This window comes from Coniosporium apollinis (assembly GCF_000281105.1).
Source record: "Coniosporium apollinis CBS 100218 chromosome Unknown supercont1.111, whole genome shotgun sequence".
Taxonomy (NCBI): Eukaryota; Fungi; Ascomycota; class Dothideomycetes; genus Coniosporium; species Coniosporium apollinis.
The window spans coordinates 1-17017 of record NW_006913373.1 but is presented as its reverse complement, the minus strand read 5'-3'; the positions used below and the strand labels follow the sequence as shown (position 1 = coordinate 17017).

The window sequence follows — 17017 nt, the reverse complement described above, 5'->3', positions numbered from 1 at the left end:
GGAGGCTCACGGAGGCTCACGGAGGCTCACGGAGACCTTCACCAATATCTACCAGTGCATCTCCTGCTCGCCTTCCGTGAGTTGCGCCTGATGCTGATGCTGGCGGAGGCCGCCCCGGACTGACGACGATGCTTGGCGTCCATGCAGCTGCCTGGGGCATCGATATCGCCACGTGATCGACCGAGACCCGAAACTTCAGCATCTCACTTGCACTTGCACTTGCACGTGCACAGCAACGCAACTTACACCACGTGCACCACCTGCACCACCTGCACCGCGCTCTCTCGGACAACGGAAGCGGCCCCCAGCATTAGCTTCAACGCCTGCTCTCGCCCACAGCGCCCCAACGTCCCCAGCGCAAACCCTCACCGCCCGCCCACCATGCCCTCCGACACCCTCCTCGAAGCCGCCTCCTCCAGCACAGACTACTACGCCCTCCTCTCCCTGACCCCCTCCGCCACACCCCCCGACATCCGGCGCGCCTACCGCAAAACCGCCCCGCGCTACCACCCGGACAAGAACCCCGACGACCCCTCCGCAGGCGAGAAATTCCACCAACTCACCATCGCCTACGAAGTCCTCTACGACCCCGAGACCAAGGCGCTGTATGACGCCAAGTATGCGGCGCGCGCACAGGCGGAGAGGAAGAGGGAGGAGTTGGGCGGGAAAAGAAAGAGGGATGTGGAGGAGTTGGAGAAGAGGGAGGGAGTGTTCAAGAGGAGGAGGCAGGGGGAGGTGCACGAGGAGGAGAGGAGGGAGAGGGAGTTTAGGCGGTTGGCGGAGGAGGGGATGAGGAGGAGGAAGGCGATGGAGGAGGAGAGGTGGAGAGTGGAGAGGGAGGGGGCGGAGAGTGCGGAGAAGACGGAGAATGGAGAAGCTGCTGGAGTGGCCGGTATCTTGCATGAACAGCCAGCGTCTGTTGGCGGAGAGAACGTCCCAGGCATCGACAGGACCATCAAGGTACGGTGGGCCAGGGAGGGCAGAGGGGAGGCCATGGACAAGACACGGCTTTCAGAGCTGTTCTCGAAGTTCGGCAAGATAGAACATGCGTTCCTGAAGAAAGACAGGAAGGAACGCATCGGGGAGCGGCAAAAGAAGAAGCTGGTTGCGACAGGTATTGTTGTCTACAGCTCCATCGTGGGCGCGCACGCCGCTGTGCTTGATGCGAAAAGCCAGCAGGGGCCAGATTGGGAGGCTCTGGAGTCAGTATCCTGGTTCGAGGGAAAGGATCCCGATTCTGGCCAACCTGGAACGTCACCATCTGCGAAGGAGCAGTCTGCACCGTCAACACCAGCATCCGCTGCGAAGTCAGATGGTCGGCGAGCTTTCCCGGGTCTAGACAGCGCACCAACGACTCCAGTATCGTCTTTCAAATCCCGGGAAGGAGGCCTGAAGCCGAAAGCATCGTTCGAATCTTTCAGATCCGCGAAAGCCAACACACCGCAAAGCTCGCCTTTCGGCAAGACAGCTGCGCAAAGCCCCAGCTTGGAGGAAAGCACCATGATGCGGCTGCTGAGTGCGCAAAGAAACGCTCAGAAGAAGCAAGCTGAGGAACAGATCCGGGAGGAAGAGGCTGCTGCGGAAGCGGCGGAAGCGCAGTCAGTGACTGTTCCTTGATCACGGGGAAGGGAGTCGGCATTGACAGAGGACTCTTAGAATTATCATGCTTGATTTAGCGTAGGCGCTGGTGGCTAGGGCAATGCATTAGGCAATGTTGGGAGATCTCGACGCATTCAGAGAGGTGCAAGCAGGAGTTACCCAACACTTGGCTGAAGTTGAGTAGCGTGGTGGGATTGATTCGATGCTGCATGAGAATAGCTTCAAGTGCTGTAAGCTATAGGTCCCATGGGAAGCTACAGCGGATAAATTCAAGCGCAGAAGCGAAAGATTACCACCAAACACTTAGAATATACGGTTGATCCAGACGGAGAGGAAACCCGTTGCAGGGGTGGCAGAAGATAAAGCGCGTTCGATGCCGTCTGTCCAGCGAGCCAATACGACCCTGAACGTAAACTTCCCAGTAACGCCTCCCTGATGCATGGTATATCTCTCACGGCAGCCAAATCAGTTTGGCACAAACCATCTCTACTCATACACCCCCCTTCCGCCACTTAAAACCCTCAATCCTATGTACTACCCCCAGTCAACCCCTTCCTCTCATTCCCCTCCGAACCCCGCGGCGAGTCCATATCATCTGACCACTTATCCTCATCGCCAACTGCAAAGATAGTATCGCCATCAAGCGATTCTCTTGGCGGATGAACCGGCTTCTGCGGTTTCGGCGCCGGCAGCGGCGACCTGTCGCGGTCAATGCGCGGCGCGGGATCATATGCTGGCGGGTTGATGGACGAGGGGCCACGGCCTTCTTCTTCGTCGAGGGAGTCGCGGATGGAGGCGATTTCGAAGCCTTCATCGTCTTGGTTGATCTGGAAGGGTGTTAGCGAGTGTGAATTGTGAATACGCAGGCGATGGAAGTATGGGAGCGTACCTCGTCGCTCATGGCGAATCGCCGGTTGTTCGCCGTCGGCCGCCAGAGATAGGCGATGAAACAGACGTCGGTGAGGTAGACAAGGTTGAGCCATCCGTCAAGGACGAACCAGCGGAACTGCCAGTGCGTGGGCGCAAAGTCTGCGTCGCCCACTCCGGCGAAGGTGAACGAGTTGAAGAAAAAGAAGCCGAAGATGACGATGATGCTGGTGAGGATGCACCACCACAACCTTCTGTACATCAAACCCTTGACGGTCTGTTTCCGGTCGATGAGGTCCTTGATAGTGAGGTTCAAGGAGTTGAGCGTCCAGATATAGAAAGCTGTCAGAGTGCCCGAGAGCGGTAGAATGACAAGCAAGACCAACGGGCCGGCATCATCCGGATGCACAGTCAAGCTAGCAATGGCGTAGATGACGCCGAAGACGAAGTGCGCAGCTGCCAGCCAGCGGACGACAACCATGGTTTTGCCGAGGGTGTGCTTGACGACACCGTAGCCCATACAGACAATGAGCAGTAGAAAGAAGGAGAAGGAGTTTCGCCCGGCATTGAGTATAGAGACGACGATCATCAGCGCCTTGCTGCCGATGTTGTTGCCATGTCTGTTCTGATAGTCGTAGAAACCCCACGTCATGAGCATCTCCACGACAAGGAACACGATGATTGCTGTGATGTAGTTCTGGACCGGGAGGATGTCTTGGCGGTTTTGGTAGTACAGAAAGCCCCAGAAGACGCCGACCACAGCGTAGACTATAGCCAGGGAGCCATAGAACGGTAGCTTGGCGATTTGCGCGGCTGGAAGCTCTCCGTACGCGTTGCGGAACTCGACGACGGCAGTGTATTCTTGACCCTGTTCGTACGAATAAGTGTAGACGCAGTAGTATCCCGTGCGCGAGACGGGGTAGTGGACGGCGCCGGGCGCTGTGAGGTGGATTGCTTTTGTCATGATGGGATTCTTGGAGGCTTCGTCGGCGTTGTCGGCTACGATCCATTCGCCCTTGTGGGTTTCGTTGCAAAGCTTTCCTTGTATTGTCTCTTCATTGCAGATCAATTGCCTCTGGGATGCTACATCAGCACTGTGTCCGTCGTAGGAGGTTGCTGGAAGCTCTTACGTTGTTCACTGGAACATCTGATGGCTTGCCGATGAACTTTGTATCGTCATACTCGTATACCAACAAGCTGACCGTCGGGTCTGCTCCCTCCTTTGCTTCGGCTTTGAGGAACTTGACGAGGATAAAAGGTTCGACGTTCCCTCCCCAGGACTTCTTGCTATACATGCCGGAGCATCGTTGCGTATCTTTCTGGTCCTGTGCACACAGCTTTAGTCTAAAGCTCTGACTTGGATGTTGGCAGCACACTTACAAGCTTGTACTCGGCCGCTCGAACCGTAATCGCTACTGAGAACAGGAGAAGGAGCACCTGTGTCCATCCCTTCATCATGCCTGCCTGGCGATGCCAGCGGTTGCGGTTCCGCGATCGACCCCTATTCAACAGGCCCACGAGTGGGCAAAGCTGATGATGAGCGCTGAAGAGCCGATTCTGCTTTTGGTTGCATGCGACAATGGTCCTGGTGTGAGTTGTTAAAAGGTTGAGCCGTTGCGCGTAGGAGAGCGCAGAGCCGCGTCGTCCTGCTTGCTGCGTCAACCGTCAACCGTCAACCTCCAAGGCTTGGCGGGCCGCAAGGCTGAAATGCGGGAGACTTCGTTTCGACCAGCCGCTGGTAAGATTGACCATTGAGCACTCTACACGAGAACAGCGCCCGCTGAAAATACTTCCAGAGCCAAAATGCCAGGAAAGCACATCGAAATGAACTCTCACGGATCCGGGGCGCCTTGCAGGCGGTGCCGAATTCAAGAGTCTTGCATTGTCGTCCGGATAGAACCACTATGCCGGTGAGAAATTTTACATTGATAGAAGAATCACGTCTCAGCTTCGGCGCTGACGCATTCGCAGGGACTGTTTCGTGAAGTATGTACACACAAAGGTCATCAAGCGCATGGAGTCATTCCGTGTCCGCCACTCGGCAGCAGGACAAGAGCGTAAAATGCTCTTGCCTATCTCTTTTGGTGTTTCATCAGTCACTTTGCTACATATCCTGGATGGGCATCTACGCCGACAGCAGGAGAACACAGGTCGCAAAGGCTTTGCTCTGTGCGTGCTGTATGTCCACACGTCCACCGTTGAGAAGGACCGCTCAGCTGTCGGCCAGCTAGAACAGCTCGAGGAGCGTTATCCTGGCCATGCTTACTCCTCTGCTCCGTTGGCGGACATTTTCACCGGAAAGGACGTTAAGGAAGCTCTTGAAGGACTTCCAGGTTCTGACACCAAGGAGGAAGCTGGGCCGCCTAGGTCGAATCAAAGCAGATTAGGCGAACTGATCGCATCCCTACCATCAGCCTCGTCTCGCGCGGACGTCATCTCGATCCTGCGTACCAAGCTGGTCATAAGGATGGCGCAGAAGTACGACTGCGAAGGTATTCTGTGGGGAGACAGCACCACGCGCCTGGCGGAGAAGACGCTGGCCGAAACCGCCAAAGGACGAGGCTTCTCGCTGCCCTGGCAGGTAGCAGACGGCCCGTCTCCTCACGGTATCACCTTCAACTATCCGCTCCGTGAGCTGCTGAGGAAGGAACTTCTAGCGCATGCCGATATGGTCTCTCCATCTCTCACCCCACTAACTTCGAACCAGTCTGCTACTGTGCAGGCACCAACGAGCAGCAAGAATACCACCATTGATGATCTCATGAAGCAGTATTTTGAGTCAGTAGAAGAGAACTACCCGAGTATAGTAGCGAACGTGGTTCGCACGTCGACTAAACTCGAAACTCCATCAGCGCAACCTGCTGACCAGCTCTGTCGACTGTGCAACCTGCCAGTGCCCGATGGATTGTTTGGCATTCATGGATGGGGCGGCGATCAGGAAGAGGCCGTGTCCGACTCGACTGACGAATCATCAACGGGTCTCTGCTACGGATGCACAAGGTCAATACCGCAGTCCGTTTCATCGCTACCTTGAGGTCGCATTTCGAATTTCATCAGGTTCTGCCTTGGATCATTTACCGGGTGTCCGAAGAGAATTTCAAACCAGTTAAAAGACATCACTCGCATATTTCAGAGGATCGTACTATCATAATTTTAACTCCAAATGCGAGGATACGTAAAGCTTAGGATTCTGGCTGGTGATGGGTGGGTTGCGTCGCTGTTGCCACAGCTTAAGCGCCGGTCGACTACGCCGCATAGCTGCAGGTACCGCAGCGCCAATGCGATCCCTGAAAATGTCGCAGCCTTCCAAGCATTTCAATCCTCCTGCACATTCGGCAGACTCAGCCGCGCCTTGCGCATCATTAGAAGTAACGGTCAAAATGTCTGATTTCGCTCGATCAACAACGTGGACCGCTTTACCCTCAGGCCAACGATGTTCTTTCCATTTTTCGTCTCTCTACTCTTGAGTGTCAAATGCGATGCTATTCCGCTGCTTGCCGCTCGAAAGCCCGATAATCTAACCGCCGAGGCCGATCCATCCTGGGTGTCGTCGCCCAACGTGCGAGGAACCTTCGACCTTCTACTTGCTTCTCTTACAACATTGTCGCTCTGCGCGTGGACAGCATATCATCCGAACGTCCAATCGACGAACTCGTTAGTCCGGAACTTCTTCCACCGGCTGTGGTGGATGCTGGTTGTCATATTCGCGCCTGAAGTTGTGTTGTTCAACGCATGGGAACAGTGGTGGACTGCTCGACGCTTGCAGCGCGAAGTCTGTCAACCAGACCAGCCGGCTTCGACGGACACGAACGTCGCCGCGGGCTCACAACACCCCGTTTCGGACACTCATACTCAGGATCAAGTGGAATGCTTTGTTTGCGCAGGCACCGATCCATCCCCTGAGGAAGACCCGGAGCATAATCGAACTTCCATCCAGCAGCCTGCAGAGGCGCCTTTTAGCCTTAATGACTCGGCTCGGAGAAGCACGAACTCATCTCCAAGGAGAGACTCGACACGTGCGAGCCTTGATAATGCCCTGGTGAACTCCACAGCATCAGGCAATGTTCCGCCTGTGCCTACTAAGAGCAACAGCTACAACAACCACAGCCCATGGACCATCGAGCAAGCATTCTTTGCGGTCAGCGGAGGCTTCGCTATCGACTCAAGCTCCTTCGGCACTCAACCCCAACTTACCTTTACGCCCCTCGGCATCACGACGCTCGCCAAACAAGGACTCTTGCCGAAGACCTCGGGCGCCATGGTTTCGGATAAAAGCAAGGCGGATGTCATCGCCAAAGTGCTTATATGTATCCAAGCCGGTTGGTTCCTTATCCAAAGCCTTGCTCGGGTAGCACGCAACCTACCGCTTACACTTCTTGAGCTGCATGTACTGACGCATGTCGCCTGCGCCTTCTGCATGTACCTGTTCTGGATCAACAAGCCGTACGATGTTGGTTGTCCCATAATCTGCGAGGACGACGCGGTAGTTGATATGGTCGCTCTGTTCGCGCTTCAGACTCGTGCGGTAAATGCCCCATACCTCTCTTAACATAGCAAGAAGTTCTAACTCAACCCTTGTAGGCCGAGAGCAAAGGCGAGTGGAAGTGTGCCCAACGTCACTCATTCGAGCTTTCCGAGATCGAAGGAGCTCACATACATACGGAACGGCCACCAAGGAATACGCGGTATGCACGGAAGGCGGCTAAATTTATCATTGATCCGATGGACAGGCCGAATATCAAAATCTCCTGGATCGTCAATCTGCTTGAAATGCCGGAAATCCCAACACATCTGTCAATCCTCCCGGATAGGAACAACGAGGATACATGTACACCTGCTGTGCGCGAGCAATGGCTCCGGGCCAACCGTGCTCTTGAAAGTATAAGAAGCACTGGCGGGCATTTCCGTTGGTACAGTGTAAAAAAGCCTTACTACGTCGGAAATTCCGAGGAGAAACATTACCAAAGGGCAGTAGGTGTTAAGTTCGAGGACGGGAAGACGTTCGTGGTACCCTCACGAAGCAATCTCCGTATCGAAGGCGCGAAGTACGCGTTTGGCCCAAAAGACGTGAGGGACAGACTGTACAGCCTTCAGACGAAGACCTTCACAGTCCTCACCGCCCTCTATGGTGGCGCTCATCTGTTCGCCTGGCGTGCGCACTTTCCCAGCACTGCAGAGATGTGGATGTGGCGAAGTTCCGGCATCGTCATGGCTGGGGCACCACTTACATGGGCTCTCTTCATCATATTGGGTGACGTGAGCAACTGGATGGATCCTCCAGGTCTTTACACGCGGAAACTAACGAGCTTTGAGCTTTGTCGATACGCGGTTTCGCTTGTCGTGGGTTTTGTCGCGGCACTATGGGGCGTTCTTGGTTGCTGCCTTATGGGGCTTTACCCCGTAGCGCGTGTCTACGTCCTCGTTGAGGCTTTTGTTAGCCTGAGAAGCCCGCCTCTCGGTACTTACACCACCGTACAGTGGACTGACTTCATCCCGCATGTTGGCTAGAGCCGGAGAACATATTACTCACTTCTTTCGGACATCACGTTGCTTGATGTGGACCTATCCAGCCCGGAGCGGATGAGGGCACGGACAACTTGCATGGACCCGAATTCGTCACGATAGGACTCAATGACACGATTGCTGAGGCAGGAAATATGTATTGTCAGATTTGAACGACTACAACGCGCGAGTCTTGACAATCGGTAGAGACTTCGTCAAAGAAGCACATTCCTAGCTTGGATGCAGTGATGGAAAGCATAGACAAACAGAATGGTATCGCAAGGCAAAGATAGCCCCGAGAAACATATTGAAGGGTTACCAGACACCAAACACCAAACACCAATCGCTATGCTGTTCGTCTAACGCCTGCCACTCCTTCCAGTACCACCGCGACCAGCTTCTAGATCGGCTTGGTATCTACCCGCAGAAGCGGCGCCTCCTTTCGTACCAACCGGTTGCCTAGCCGGCTCAGGTCTCCGTGGCTCAGAAGACCCATCGTTTCTGTACTGCGGCAGCCGTTCGTCTTCATCGTCGCTGAATGACTCTAGCACGGTGGCCGGCAGTGGTTTATCTTTCTTGTCCGCGTCCTTGTTCCTCTTGTGGTGGGGGTTGTATGCCTCGTCCAGCCTCTTCTCAAGCAGCAGAACGTTCCTGGTATTGGCCTTGAACGCTGCATCCACCAGATCACCGACGAACGGGATGAGGCCGACAAGGAAATCGGCGACGACGTTCAGTATCATCATGGTGATGGTCCATCCTCCCAGCCCGCACTCGACTCTGCTGCAGCGGTATACCAGGGCGACCGCTAGAGCGAAGTCGATGGCATCGCCGGCGGCGGGTACAAGCCCGATGACGCTAGACCAGCCGAAGCGTGTGCCGAATAAACTGAAGAGACAGCAGTCGAGGGCGTAGGACCGTTGGCGCATCTTCGCGAGGATCACGGCGTCGTGCTCGGGTATGTAGTCCGGGACTTGCTTCTTCATCTTCTTCATCTTGCCCTTCCGCTTGGGGTCTTCGACGTAGACGAAGTAGGGATCCTGTCATGAGGTCTGTTGGTAAGAGTTGCACAGCGGGAGGATGGAGCGGCTTCGTACGGTTCTGCCCACAGGCTCTTTGCTCTTGTACTTCTCCATCTGCTTGCCCAGCAGCTTCTTCGCAGCGTATTTTCCCAAGACTGCTGCCATGGTGGGTGGTCGGAGGTGTGGTTGTGTGGTTTATATGAAGTGAGAGGTTCAGGCTTCTGGATATGGGTTTGAGGTCTTGAGCGAACCCAACGTCTGCTCTGTTATGTACTCAGACAACACCAGCGCAATCAGACTGTACACTATCTTGCAGTGGGCCCAGGGTCGCAGGCCTCAAAAGACGCCGCAGATGGTTGGCGATTGATGCTCGCTTCCCGAAAGTCTGAAACGGGCGCCGCAACGAAGCGCCGCTATGAATAGCTGGCGACTAGGGAAATTCGAAACAGAAAGCAAAGAAGAGGGCGGAGAGAATAACAGGCGGGAATGGAAACTGCAATGTACGATTATAATACAGAGGTGCTGGTGGCTCTAATAGCAAGCAGCAGGTGCTGGCCCGCCCAAAAAACCGGCCATGGACACTGAACACCAACACGTCAGTCGCCAGTCGCCAGTTCGCGCTCGTGGCAAAATGTGGCGCAGAAATTGCACCGCCACAATGTCGGTCCTTCCGCGCAGGGAACGACGGGAACGACGACCACCCAAGGGACTCATTGTTGACGGTGGATGCGACCGCGACCGCCAGCGACTCATTGTCTTGCTTTCTACCAATTCGACAAACGCCATCACCGTTGCTGTCCGCTGCTCTCGAGCTGCCCCTGAGGCTGTGCTGCTCCCCGACCCACGTCTGCTTGCAATTCGAGGCCGGCCTTGTCATTCAGCTCGTCCATCTGCCCTGCGCCTACGCGGATATGCTGAAGGATATTCGTCGATATGGCAGAGACAAGGATGCAGCTAGTTGATTGTAAGTTTCCGCGTCGACGCCCGGCCCACTCTCTCAGATCTGTGTACACTGCACCTCGAGCCCTCCGTCTATCGAATCGTCAGATACCATCTGGGACGATACTGTCCGCTCCTACTAGAGCTGCTTGTGCGTTGGCACATTGCGGGAACGACTACGGTGGCTGAACGCGCTTGTTAGGGCTGGACGACCTCTGCGTACGCTTCATCATCAACCTACCTCACGAAGAACTCGAGTCAGTAGAGCGGATATGTTTCCAAGTCGAAGAAGCACAATGGTTCTACGAAGACTTCATCCGCCCCCTCGACCCCTCCCTGCCATCACTGAACCTCAAGAAGTTCTGCCTTTTGATCTTCCAGCATTGTCCTCTCCTGTCGGCGTTTTCAGAAGATCACCATACGGCCGCGTATTCGGAGTTTCTGGCGTACAAAACACGCGTTCCAGTACGGGGCGCCATAATGTTGAACGAGGCTATGGACCAAGTGGTTTTGGTCAAGGGCTGGAAGAAGGGCGCGCGATGGAGCTTTCCTAGGGGCAAGATCAATAAAGGTGAAGACGACCTAGATTGCGCGGTCCGTGAGGTATACGAGGAGACTGGCCTCGAGTTAAAGGAAGCGGGACTCGTCAAGGATGAGTCGGAGATGAAGTACATTGAGGTATCGATGAGGGAACAGCACATGCGCTTGTACGTGTTCCGGGGAGTACCACTAGATGCTCACTTCGAGCCGCGGACGAGGAAGGAGATCAGTGCGATCAAGTGGTACAAGCTCTCTGAGCTGCCGACACTAAAGAAGCAAAAGCATACTCAGCACCAGGATGGCACCGGCGAGGATGCGTTGAAGGACAACATGTTCTACATGGTCGCTCCGTTCTTGGGCCCCTTGAAAAATTGGATCAAGCAGCAGATCAAGCTTGACAGGGCAACGGCACGACAGGTACCCCGACCGGTGCCCAAAGTGCATACGGATATCGATGAAGTAGCCGCAGATGAACAGACCCTTCAACCCGATGAAGCAGAAGAGACAATGGTAGATGAAGACATCGAGGAGCAGCATTTTGAACAGCTACTGGCCAATCTGCGCGGACCCCGGGCGGTTTCAGAGGCAACAGACTTCCCCGAAGTTGCGATGTCACCACAGGGGACTCATGACCCGGCTGTAGAACTAAAACGCCTGCTCAGCGTCGGAGGTTCTTCGCTTTCTCCCCCGGCCTCTGCGACTATACACCAGCCACAAGCAGATTCCAACTCGTTACTCTCAATGCTTCAGGCTAGATCGGCGCCTGGTGTAGGCACACGATTCCCTCTAGAAAATTCCGTCCCACCTAGGACGCCGCTCGACCAGATGAGCGCCACGCCAACTGAACCGCGAAGCCCAACGCATCATCATCAGCCTCATCCGCCGGTGATCTCCCATTTTGCGCCCCCTCCTGCTTTCCCAATACCCAGTACCGGTGATTTTCATGGTCAGCTACCAAATCTGTTAGCACGCCCCCTGCCACCGGACGCATATGGCAACGGTCCAAATGGTTACTATGGCCCTTTTGCCCCAGGTTTTGGGCCAAGGTTTCCTCATCCGCAGCGCATGGCTAGGACAATACCTCCAGTGCATGGCCCAGGGATTCCTTCTAGTATTCCACAAGCGCCGCGACCATACCACAGGACTGGCGACCCAGAGTTCGCTCAAGCTCCTACATTCCCCGACACTCGTGGGCCGATTATACCTCCTGCATCGCAACTGCCGCCACCCAAGCTCAACCCGCACACGATGAGCCTGCTCAATGCGTTCAAGAGTAACAACAAACCGCCAGCTACGAGTACAGTTAGCAAATCGCCACCAAAGCCGTCTGCTGAGATGTTGAACACGATGCGTGTCAGACAGCAGGTGTACGCAAGGAGTCCACCGCCTATGCAGCATATGACTGGAGCAACTTCTATGTCTGCTCAAGGTTCACAAACTCTAGGACGCCTCTTGGAGAAGCAGGTCTCACCACCGGCGGCGCAGTCAAGTAGTGCGCACCAAAGCGCACTGCTTGATCTATTCCGCTCACCTCCCACCCCGACCGCGAAGCCCGTCCTGCAAGAGAAGACGGCTCCAAGCATGCTCGGCTCCGAACCAGCCGAGCTCTCCGCTCTGCCGAGTCCTAATGCTACCGTGCGTGGACGGAGGACGGGATATCCTGGATTGTTTGCCGAAGCCGATGAGGAGATTCAACCACCGATAATTGCGTACCTCGATGCTCAAAAGCCTAGAACTCCCTTACCAACGAAGACTTCCAAACTCACTTCCGCCACCGTGTCCGGTCCGCTTAACAATCCGGATTTTAATACCGTCCGCGGACCGCCCAAAACCACCGGATTGCGGAACGGCAACGCCACCGCAGTGTCGGATGTGCGGCAAACTCAGTCGTCACCCACAGCCAGCCTGCCGCAGGTCTCCATCCTGGCACGTCCAGGCGACGCGCCGAGACCCAGTTCAACTCGGAATAACCCGCCGATCCCGGCTGGGCGGGCAGATTCGAAGGTTGTTGGGAGCCTATCGAAGCCATTCCAGCCTCAAATATTGCGCCGACCGGATGTGCACAGCGGAAGAGCTCCGCTGAGCGGCAAAACTATGGAGCAGCAGCAACAGTCCCCTGGCCCTGTTGACAAACACCTAGCTACTGCCTCGGGTGCGGATACACTTCTGTCCCTCCTTACGACAACCCAACCTAAGCCCCCTAAAGATCTACCGCCGCCACCCCTACCCCAGCTCCCTCCATCATTGGACCAATCCTGGATAGACAAAGAGCCCCGCCTCCCTCTCATGCCCTCGCGCCGCGGCGTGACCATCGAGCGCGAAGACTTAGCAGAAGCAATGCAAGAGCGCTACGAACATGATCGTAAGATGGATGCCCATCTCGCATCGACTAGACAACAGAAGAACGCCCTCCTGTCCCTGTTTGCCGCTCCCAAGCCCGGAAATGAAACGCCGCCACGCCAACAGCATCCGCCGTCGCAGGTCGTGAGTCCCGTCAGCCCGCTGCCGGAAAACAAGGCTTCTGTGGAGATGGGACGCAGCCGTATTAGCAGCATTGCGTCGTTGGGTGGCGAGAGTTCTGGGGCGCCTAAGGGTGTGAAGCGGGATCTTGCGGCTGTTGAACCGAGTCTACGGACTAAGAGCCCTATGATGGAAGCTACGGCTCAGCCTACGATTAGTGGAAGTAGGCGAGGCAGCGCTGCCCCAACGCCGGTTTCGCATGCGGATCGGAACTTCTTGCTTGGGTATTTGGAGGGCGTTGCTAGGGGCGCTGGTGCGGGCGCTGGTGCGGGCGCGAAAAAGTAGGCTGCTTCATGTCTGCGGCGGGACCGAACTTGTGGGCAGGAAGGGACGGCAGGAAGGAATGTGGATACTTGCGGATGGGGTTTTCATGAGATATTGATACCACTGAATAGTTCTATAGTTATCTTATCGATGCCATTCATACCCCGTTGCTATGCGTCCTTTAGTCGTGCTAGAGGCAGCCCAGCCGAACCGTAGACGCCGTGTAACTGCGCAAAAGATATCCGCACGGAGGCACGGATAAGTTTGGTTTATTTTGCAACATCCTGACGCGTCCACTGATGGGTTTTACAGGGGTTTCATGCTGCTGGATACGGTTCTATGTAATTACTAGAGACCTTGTCGCTTTCGTATTTATGAATAATAAGATCCTTCAGAGCAGTGCTCAGAGCCATGGAAGTGCTGCCCGTAGACTAATGCAGACTACCCATCGGACGTGTTAAGGTGCTGTAGAAGCTATCATGTGGTATTCCTTCAATCGTGACGGTTTGAAGATCGCGATCTTAGGGTCCAAGACATTAGTACTCCTTATAACCATAGCGGTGCAATACCGACAACAGGTTTGGAGCCTTGTTCCATCTAGACTAAAGCGGTCAGCGTTGTTCATATACCAAGGTCTTAGGTTTTGCGCTTGTGAGCAGTGAATGCGAGCGCAGGCTGAACCGTAAATACCTGTACGGAGTGCAACGAGTAGTCGCTGCAGCCTCGCCATTAACGTTCCCAAGAAGCGACTGTGCCACCGTCAGAGCCGTCTCGACGTATCCCACCCTTGCACAGATGTAAGCCTCCAGTCATCCCTCCACATCTGCTTATAAGTCCCTACGACCCGTTTGCTCCATTCCGTCTGTGCACACATCCTTAGCTGTTCCCTGTCAAAGTCCTCGGTGCTGAATTCATGCAGCGCAAGATACCGCGGTACCTCTTCCACTCCTGGCTTTGCTGACTCGTTCAGGGGAGGCAAGAGTTTGTACCGCGTTGAGCGACAATACCCGCGCATCATGGAGAGCATGTCGAGGTGCTGCTTGCGGTACCATTCGTCGAACTCAGCATCTGATACACCGGGCGTGTTGGCTGCCGCTACTATAAATTTGCCGCCGCCTGTTCATGCCGGGCGTAGTACCGTCGTCAGCCTGGGTCGTCCTGTTATGCCACGAGCATCTGGGATCCGCGATGACATCTCATCGGCCCTATAGAGGAGATGGAAGCGTACCGCGGTCGACTTGGCCCTCAAATCGCTGGATAAGCTCATACCACCTGAGATCAAACTCGCCAAATTCGCCCGTCCCTCCGCTGCCCGGCTGCTTGCTGCTAGTGCACAGCGGCAGCCTCTTCCACACGTCGCTGTTTAGCCCGTCCAGATCGTCCAGTGGGAGGAGCGCGAGATCTTGGAATTTATCGGGCGAGTCACAATCGTTGTTTATGAGGCGGAAAACCAGCGAGCCACCGCCGCTATTCTTGCCTGCATCGACAAGGGAAGGTATTAGGGTCTCCTTGTACCAGTGATAGTAAGTACCATCGGTATCTAGGCGCTTAACTCTCGAAGCCAGGTATAGTAGCCCTTCTGTAGGCATCTTAGAAAAGTAGCAACTAAACGGGCAGTCCGAACGGATGAGTAGGTACATTAATTGCTAGTAGAGGGTTCGTAGCTACTTACTAAGCGAGCCCGCCGCTACGTATCTGCAGCGTGCTCTTCCACTTAGCTACCTCTCGCTACTCTCGAAGAACGCTAGGTTTATACTTTAAAATAAGAATCTAAGGGCAAGAGTTTGAAATATAAAGCCTAGTAGATAGTAAAAGAATATAATTAAATCTTAGATATTAACTATTATAATTATCTTACTCTAGTAATAAAACTAATAGGTTATAAGCTACTCTTTAGCTTAGTAGCTATTCTTAATTAGAAAACTAACTAAATAGATATTAAAGCTATATTTTTAGATAGCTAACTTAATAAAATAAGTTATATTAAGCAGCTAACTAGATTTAATAGACTCAAATAGCTAAATTGTATATAAGCTAGCCTATTATATTCTTTACAGCTTAAAACAAGCTATGTATATCTAGAATAGAATTCCAGAAGCTTATTTAAGTAAGATTAGCTTTTAATAGCTAGAGCTAGATAATAAAGTTTTCATTTATATAGAAACTACTATAATAATAGCTATCTAAATAGCCGATCTACTTCTATTTAGACTAAAGAAAACTATAGTTAACTCGGCTAAAATATAGCTAAATACTTATTTTAGAATAAGTAATTTAGAGCTATATTGTTTTTATCCTAGTATCGAAATAATATAAGATAGAGCTAAATATATTATTTATCTCTTTTAAAAGACTTTTGTAGATATAACATTAGAGGAATATAACTACTAAAATATTAATCTAGTTGCTATACCAAAAGAGCTAAGTAAGAAACTAGTAAAGTTTAATAAAGACTAAGACTTAGTATTAATCGAAAAAAGCTAATTATAGGTTAATAGCCTTTTATACTTTATATAAGGTACTCGGCTTAATCTAGTATTTTCTTTTTATAAGTTAGTAAAATTTACAAGTAACCCTAGATTTAACTATATTTCAACTATTAAATAAGTATTTGAATACTCTAAAGAGTCTAGAATCTAGTATTAAAATACTATTACAACTATCTAGAAAATTAAGCTTAGTAGAGAGCAACTTACTATTATAGATTAGTAAAATTAACTAAGTTAATAGGTTTAATAAATTACTATTATATAATAGTAAGAATCGAGTCTCTAAAAACTTAGCTAATCTCTTATTTTATAATAAGAATAAGAGTAAGCTATTAGAGGTTAATCTCTAAAACACTAAGTTTATAGCTATAAGACTATAAGGCTATAAGACTATAAGACTATAAGTCTATAAGATATTTATTCTTAGCCTTAAATACTAAGTAGTAAATCTAGTTAGTTAATATTTAAGTTTACTACTAGAGATTCAACTAGGTTTTAGAAGATTCTATAAGATTCTATAAGATTCTAGATTTTATGGATTAGTAGAATAGAATCTACTAGAGAGTAATAAGATCTAGAGATTTTAAATATATAGATAGTAGTTTTCTATTTTATATAGTAATAAAGCTCTTTAGTTGGTATAATTCTAATATTAGCGTATTATATTCACTTTTATATAACTAGTTCTAACTAGATTTACTAATTTTAATTAGGAAAATATTATTAGAATTATTATTTCTAATAATCTTAGCTTACTATTATCTTAGTATTTTCTTAGTAAGAATTTTACTACTAGTTAAATATAGAGTTTTATGTATTCTATCTATAAATAGAGCTTCTATTTCTAAATAGAGTTTTTTTTAATAGAGCTTCTCTCTCTAAAGCTTCTATTCTATAAATAGAACTTAAGATTCTATTTCTATATTTAGATAGAGCTCTAAATTCTATCTATCTCTAATAAAGCTTTTAACTTCTATATTATAACCCTTAGTAGTTCCTAGAAAGTCTTTTCTAGAAAAGGCGCGGTTTCTAGAAAATGATATTTCCTAGGAAAGCACGTGACGCGATATAGACGATTCTACTAAAAAAGGTTATATTAAAAGAATTAGCTATAGGATATAGATAATTCCGCTAAGAGGGCCTATATTATAGGAATTATAGTATAAGAGTACGAGCTATAGGCTTAAGTATATAGGCAACACTATTCTAGTTATTAGAATAGTGTGCTTAACTTAAATAAGAATCTAGTATTCTTTATAACTTAATCTAATCTTACTA

At 51.4% G+C, this 17017-nt stretch overlaps 7 protein-coding genes across 7 annotated transcripts; 4 read left to right on the top strand and 3 right to left on the bottom strand.

The window, feature by feature from the left end:
• Nucleotides 1–381: 381 nt before the first annotated feature.
• W97_09325 (uncharacterized protein) lies at nt 382–1617 on the top strand (the record flags this gene model as incomplete). The annotated part of the gene is made up of 1 exon (XM_007787184.1): nt 382–1617. One exon carries the CDS (start codon nt 382–384, stop codon nt 1615–1617), a length of 1236 nt encoding a protein of 411 aa, XP_007785374.1.
• A 509-nt stretch (nt 1618–2126) lies between these two features.
• W97_09324 (uncharacterized protein) lies at nt 2127–3921 on the bottom strand (the record flags this gene model as incomplete). The annotated part of the gene is made up of 4 exons (XM_007787183.1): nt 2127–2426; nt 2489–3541; nt 3597–3791; nt 3847–3921. The coding sequence occupies 4 exons, from the start codon at nt 3919–3921 to the stop codon at nt 2127–2129; spliced, it is 1623 nt and encodes a 540-aa protein (XP_007785373.1).
• A 348-nt stretch (nt 3922–4269) lies between these two features.
• On the top strand, nt 4270–5500 carry W97_09323 (uncharacterized protein; the record flags this gene model as incomplete). The annotated part of the gene is made up of 2 exons (XM_007787182.1): nt 4270–4376; nt 4438–5500. The coding sequence occupies 2 exons, from the start codon at nt 4270–4272 to the stop codon at nt 5498–5500; spliced, it is 1170 nt and encodes a 389-aa protein (XP_007785372.1).
• Nucleotides 5501–5899: 399 nt separating this feature from the next.
• Nucleotides 5900–7974, top strand: W97_09322 (uncharacterized protein; the record flags this gene model as incomplete). Its single annotated transcript, XM_007787181.1, has 2 exons — nt 5900–6991; nt 7048–7974. 2 exons carry the CDS (start codon nt 5900–5902, stop codon nt 7972–7974), a joined length of 2019 nt encoding a protein of 672 aa, XP_007785371.1.
• A 353-nt stretch (nt 7975–8327) lies between these two features.
• Nucleotides 8328–9152, bottom strand: W97_09321 (uncharacterized protein; the record flags this gene model as incomplete). The annotated part of the gene is made up of 2 exons (XM_007787180.1): nt 8328–9005; nt 9063–9152. The coding sequence occupies 2 exons, from the start codon at nt 9150–9152 to the stop codon at nt 8328–8330; spliced, it is 768 nt and encodes a 255-aa protein (XP_007785370.1).
• A 783-nt stretch (nt 9153–9935) lies between these two features.
• Nucleotides 9936–13271, top strand: W97_09320 (uncharacterized protein; the record flags this gene model as incomplete). Its single annotated transcript, XM_007787179.1, has 2 exons — nt 9936–9951; nt 10129–13271. The coding sequence occupies 2 exons, from the start codon at nt 9936–9938 to the stop codon at nt 13269–13271; spliced, it is 3159 nt and encodes a 1052-aa protein (XP_007785369.1).
• Nucleotides 13272–14010: 739 nt separating this feature from the next.
• On the bottom strand, nt 14011–14839 carry W97_09319 (uncharacterized protein; the record flags this gene model as incomplete). Its single annotated transcript, XM_007787178.1, has 2 exons — nt 14011–14366; nt 14479–14839. 2 exons carry the CDS (start codon nt 14837–14839, stop codon nt 14011–14013), a joined length of 717 nt encoding a protein of 238 aa, XP_007785368.1.
• Nucleotides 14840–17017: the final 2178 nt, after the last annotated feature.